Raw genomic sequence first — 5,881 nt, 5'->3', positions numbered from 1 at the left:
ATATATAAAATATACATATATGTGTGTGTATGCGGGCGCGCGTGTACACGCACACATGCACTGCGTGTAAAAATGAAATTTGTCTTATTGAACTATTATTGTACATAAATAGAAAAATCTCATAATATAAAAAATATAAGACACATGTATTATGAGTGCGTTCCGTTTTAATGTTCACACGTTGTAAACAGTTCATTCTTGCTATGAAATATTAAACAAGGGCAAATGATGCTCATAAGTGCTATAACCGCAAAACGGAACACATCTTATTTTGTACTAAAGCCTCGCGAAACGACGTGGCGGCTGTCTGACCGAAGCAATTCTAAAATACGATCGATCGTAGAACCGAATTTTCGCATACATGATACTCAGTGAAGGAATCGATAAATAAACTCTGATTTACCGAGATACTGATTCATGTATTACGATAAAATTTTTTTTAAAGTTTCCTTACCAAACCGATGACACTACGCGTAATATGAAGAAAAGCTGACAAGAAAAATCACAACAAGCGGAATGAGTGCAAACGAACGCAACGAACGATCGCAAATGGCGGATTCTCTTCGATTATGAATTATGGAATTAAGGAAGACTATCCACCATAAAGGTATCTTAAAGATGCATTCACATGCAAGCGTCAAGCGTCAAGCAGCGGAAGCATCAACTAATCAATGAGATGATTTTTACAGTAAAAAATATTTTACACCACTGCCCGTATCGTCCAGCTAATTGGTTGCTGTTTTCACTTGATGCTTGAGCTGCTTTTTCATACTGATGCTTGATGCTCATTTTCAGCGTCAAAACAGGCTTCGTGATCAAACTTGATGCTTGGTATTTGTCAATTTTGATCACGTGACCTGTTTGACGCTCGAATTAAGCGTCAGCATGAAAATGCAGCCTTAGGCTGAGTTTCTATTTGACGCTACAACGCTCATTTTCAATGACAAAACAAGTCACATGATCAAAATTGACGCTTGATATTTGTCAATTTTGATCACGTGACCTATTTAACTCTGAAAATGAGCATCAACATGAAAAGGCAACTTTATGCTACTTTGATGAGTACTTTCCATTTATAACACAGGTCGGCACAAGTCATTCTATATTGTCATTCTATATTTGTCACTCTCTGAATGTCAAGAAGGATAAAACGGCATCATGTCATCAAATGGAAAGCGCCTGATATATTTATGCCCGTATTCATAGTCAGGCCTTATATTAAAGGCTTCCTTAAATTTATCTTCAGTTACTGTACGAATTATTTCATTGGCTGCTGAGCAGAAGTCTACAAGGTCTGACTATGAATATGGACATTAGAACTTTATTTTTTCTGTAGCCGCAAAATGCCTTTGCGCACTACTCTGAAGAAGTTAACTATGTAAGAGGCTCTGCACAATTAGAGAACAGAGAATAAGAATTTCAACCTATCAGAAACTGTGTATTCCACAATACATGATTTCTGATAGGTTGAAATTCTTATTCTCTGTTCCCTGTTCCTTTTATTACCCTTAACAATATCCACTTTTTGTCCCTGATGAAAATAAATTGTTGAAATCGTTGAAATCTCAATTAATTTGGATAGATTTTAATTATTTTAATTATTTAATTATTTTAATTATTTTAATTATTTTAATTATTTTAATTAGCACCGCAAAAAAGTGAATGTGTTGCAATTGACATTTACTTCTTTAGAGGGCGGTAGTGCACAAGTATTTTGCGGTTAGAAAAAGGCCCTCATATTCTCTCTCGAATCTCAGGTTTCTCTGTAGTGTCACCGGCTGTCACTAGTCATCTAATGTCAATTAATATTGATGTTAGCATTATAAGCCATATTAGCTTAAGGCCTTCACTCTACAGTCTATAAATAAATCTTTTTTTCATATCGTCGCGTCGATCATTTATACTGAACTTTTAGGTAAATATTTACTACTTATTATTTCATCTTACTAAAGTTATCTGGCTATATACATACATAATTTTTTTAGGGTGCGTTCTGAATTATGCATAAGGCGCATAATTTGTCTTCATCGAAGAATAAAAGAATAAAACAAGATAAAATGATATTTTATGAACTTCATGCGTAATTTGGAATGCACCCTTAAAAAGACTCCCTTGCAATTTTCTCATTTGCGAATATTTACGGAAGAATACTTTTATATTTGTGCAATTTTCTCTGTTATAATTAAAAATTTTAATCTCTTAAAATACATCCGCATTCATAACTGTTTTGATATTTTTTCTGCAATCGCGATTATCTTTTTGTAATAGAACGCAATTATTAATGTTCAGAGTGGTGCTATTTTGAAATAATTATTGATATTGTTCATTGTGCACAAAGAACATTATGCTTATACTATATTTATAGAGAAAATCAATATCTTTAATTTTTACGCATACATACACGTCCAATAGAGCTTGTAAGGTTTCTTATAATACAAAGTATATTCTTTCTTTTTTAATACATGTATACACTATAATGATATAAAAATAATTTTTATTTTTTTTTAGCAAACATACTGTCTTTAGCAAAAAAAAATGAGAAACGGCAGCAAATTGTTGAAAGTTCTTTTACAAGCGTCAGAGAAGGCAGCAAACATTGCTAGAATTTGCCGGCAAAAGGAAGTTCTTTTTCAATTGTTAGTACAAGAAAAATCCTTAGAAGAGAAAAACCCTCGTTTTTTCCAAGATTTCAAAACATTAGCTGACGTTCTCATTCAAGAAACTATCAGACATGACATAGAAATTGAAGTGAGTATAAACGTATCTTAAATATCACCACAATGGAAGTACAAAATGCTGAAAAAATATCTTAATATCACCACTTATTTCCAATGTAAAACTTTTAATTTATTGTCATAAACAGTTTCCAGAGTTGGCCAAGATAGTACAAGGTGAAGAAACTAATGTATTCAGCAATACCTTGGGAGAATCTATTATTGTTGAGATCTGTTCATGTAGCAAAGATACAACACAACTACTGACAAAAGTTATGGGCAATGATGCTGTGACAGCAGAGTTGCTTGCTGCCGAAGTCCATAAAGATGTTCAGCTTTCAGACGTGCCAATCACATTAGATATTCCCAATGATTTTGATGTCAATATAGAAGACCTTGGTATCTGGATAGATCCAATTGGTAAGTATACAAGTAAAAACAGTAATTCTAGATTATTATATTCAATTGATATTTAGTAAATTTACATTAATTCAGGACTGAAAAAAATACAAAAGTTGGACAGTATTATGGTAAAACATAAAGCTATGTCTCTCTTGTTAAGAATCATAATTGGCCTGTAAACTGAGACACAACACTTGTAAGAATTTTTGTTTGTTTTATAGTTTGATAAAATGCATGCCTGTGGAGCAATTCGTGGAACTTTTGTAGATTCAACAGCAGATTACATAAGTGCAATGGAGACAATAGATGAACAGACCGGTTTATATTTGAGTGGATTACGTTGTGTCACTGTCTTAATTGGAGTCTATAAAAAAAGTACTGGAGTACCAGTTTTGGGTATAGTTAATCAACCTTTTTGCACCAATATAGACTTACAGTAAGTATATAGAATAGAAACAAAATTTAGAAACAAGACAGTTTATTTATTAATATGTATGTATTTTTTAAATAAATTTATCTCAGAAATATGACTGCAAGCTGATTACTTTTGGATTTTTAGTACAATCAATCTGAAATTTTAATAATCCTGAATTTAATAAGAAATATTTAGAAGCTGTAAAAAATTTATTGCCTTGGCTAAAGACCGAAATTAGATTTCTAACATTTCGTGTGAGCGTTCTCAGTTAGACTACCGAGACTACCTTCTTTATAGATTTTAAGATTTTTGTTTCTTATTGAATTTAGGGGGGATTATTAATATTTAAATAGATTTATTATGTTGAAAGTTTGAAAGTAACCGGCACGCAGTCATATCTCTGAGATAAATACATTTAAAGAGTATACAATGATCCAAAATAGCATATTTAGGTATTGTTAAAACGATAAACTTTTAACAAAAATTTTCACAATATATAGTTTTTTCTTTTTTCTCTTAACATTTTCTATATTATTAACATCTTCTATATTTTAAAGGAAACAATATTAAGAATTTTTATTTTAGATTCCATATGTAAGAACATAATCAATATTAGAAATTTAAAATGCCTACTACGGTCGAAGTTGGATCTTCATTGCTTTAAAATAATTTAAACTTGAATTACTAATATATACTAATATATATGTATTTGCATATATCATATTGTAATCTTTTCGAACTGCGCGGCGAATTATTTTTCCGGGATATAAATACAATTAAACACAATTAAAACTATTCTAATAATCGCGAAATTGACAAGCAATTTTAATAATTTGATGATACAATCAAATATCATGTTATAAAGATGTTAATATGTTGACAAATTATTAATAAATTTATTGTGAAAAATTATTACTTCGGCTGGAACTTGAATCCGGATCTTTGTATTCCGTACAGCGTTCTAAGCTATTATCGAGACAACAATTCAGCACAATTCGAAAAGACTATAATATGGTATATATGTAAGCATATATATAGTATATATTAGTGATTTAAGTTTGAATTATTGTAAAACAATGAAGATCCAGCTTCGACTAATAGACGTTTTAAATTGCTAGTATTGGGTTGTCCAAAAAGTTCGCCGATTAACCTATATAATTTAATAAATGTATACTAAAATTAAAATTTTTTGCGTTTCAATTTTCCTTCAAAATCGGCACGAACTTTCCGACAATATTTCTCAATATTTTGAAGTACATATTTGTTAAGACTAAAAGCAATCCTTTTTGTGTTTGATATAAATATTTACATATTTTTTTATATTAGAATTATTAAAAAAATATATTTAACCAAATAAAAAAATCTCATTTTATGTTTTCCACTTCATTATATATGGATTGTATTGATTGGACAGATGGACAGGAAAATGTTACTGGGGTTTTCTGGGAGGTGGAATCGCGAAGTCTTCCATAAGTAATGCGTGCAACGTCGATAAAATTATTTTACTTAGCCATTTCGAAGATGCAGATGTAAAATCAAAATTATTAAACAGTGGATTCAAATTAGTGGAAGCAACAGGAGCAGGATACAAGATACTGAGCGTCGCTATTGGACAGGCGGCTGCCTATATCTTGTCGAAGGGTTCTACTTATAAATGGGACACGTGTGGACCACAAGCTCTCCTATCTTCGATTGGTGGAAGTATCATCGAATTTAAAGAATTTATTGTAAATCCAGATTCAGACAATCTAAGCGTAAATTATTTACCTATTGGCACAAATTTCTCTAATCGTGCAGGTTTGATAGCATACAGAGATCCTCAAATTTTGGAAACCTTCAAGTGTATTTTATGTAAATCTCGTTAATAAATATGACGTCAGATATATTAATACTAAAGCTTGACATTGAACTTAGAAAATTTTTATGATAATTATATTACTATTTATGTGTGTGATTATATAAATAAAAATCATATTCTCTACTCTATAAGTTTTATGCGAAAACTTCTAGATGATATTTTCATGGTTGTTTCTTATGCTTATTTTGTGATATTATATGTGGACTTTCAATTCACAGATTCAATTGTCCTAAATATTTATTATATAGATAATGTATCTAATAAATATATCCACTAATATTATATTTGTTGATTTAACAAATTGATTTGTTTGTTAATTGATGTAATTCTAATTGTTAATTATGATATAATAAATGTGAGTCCAAGTAAGAGAAGTCATTTAATTTGTATCAATTATACATGTTTATTTTTATTTGTATACAATTATTATACAATGTAAAAAAATATATTACACAATATAAAAAAATTTGGTTAATCATTTATGTTAAACTA

General features: G+C 30.2%; 2 protein-coding genes across 6 annotated transcripts in view; one reads left to right on the top strand and one right to left on the bottom strand.

The window, feature by feature from the left end:
* The window catches only part of LOC108692346 (zinc finger protein on ecdysone puffs), a 6,676-nt gene extending 6,126 nt beyond the window's left edge, over positions 1 to 550 (bottom strand). For all 3 annotated transcript variants that reach the window (XM_018200555.1, XM_018200557.1, XM_018200556.1), the window contains exon 1: positions 455 to 550. The gene's annotated coding sequence lies outside the window, so the exon portion shown is untranslated. The remainder of the gene's footprint in view (positions 1 to 454) is intronic.
* Positions 551 to 1,727: 1,177 nt separating this feature from the next.
* On the top strand, positions 1,728 to 5,396 carry LOC108692379 (inositol polyphosphate 1-phosphatase). 3 transcript variants are annotated; one of them, XM_018200603.1, is made up of 5 exons: positions 1,728 to 1,813; positions 2,509 to 2,748; positions 2,864 to 3,134; positions 3,384 to 3,552; positions 4,946 to 5,396. In XM_018200603.1, the coding sequence occupies exons 2-5, from the start codon at positions 2,536 to 2,538 to the stop codon at positions 5,394 to 5,396; spliced, it is 1,104 nt and encodes a 367-aa protein (XP_018056092.1). In that variant the 5' UTR covers positions 1,728 to 1,813; positions 2,509 to 2,535. The 3 variants fall into 3 exon arrangements, with proteins under 3 accessions (XP_018056092.1, XP_018056091.1, XP_018056093.1); XM_018200602.1 differs by having other exon boundaries at positions 1,728 to 1,915; XM_018200604.1 differs by lacking the exon at positions 1,728 to 1,813 and adding an exon at positions 2,337 to 2,417.
* The last annotated feature ends 485 nt before the right edge of the window (positions 5,397 to 5,881 follow it).

This window comes from Atta colombica, unplaced genomic scaffold (assembly GCF_001594045.1).
Source record: "Atta colombica isolate Treedump-2 unplaced genomic scaffold, Acol1.0 scaffold7, whole genome shotgun sequence".
NCBI lineage: Eukaryota > Metazoa > Arthropoda > Insecta > Hymenoptera > Formicidae > Atta > Atta colombica.
Note: the sequence above shows the minus strand (reverse complement) of the source record. Positions and strands in the feature narration are given on the sequence as shown.

What these genes read in the sequence shown, in the direction of transcription:
- LOC108692379 (XM_018200603.1), top strand. Translation starts at nt 2,536, where the DNA reads ATGAGAAACGGCAGCAAATTGTTGAAAGTTCTTTTACAAGCGTCAGAG. An exon ending in GACATGACATAGAAATTGAA is followed by an intron (nt 2,749 to 2,863) that starts GTGAGTATAAAC and finishes TGTCATAAACAG; the next exon opens with TTTCCAGAGTTGGCCAAGAT. An exon ending in TGCACCAATATAGACTTACA is followed by an intron (nt 3,553 to 4,945) that starts GTAAGTATATAG and finishes TTGATTGGACAG; the next exon opens with ATGGACAGGAAAATGTTACT.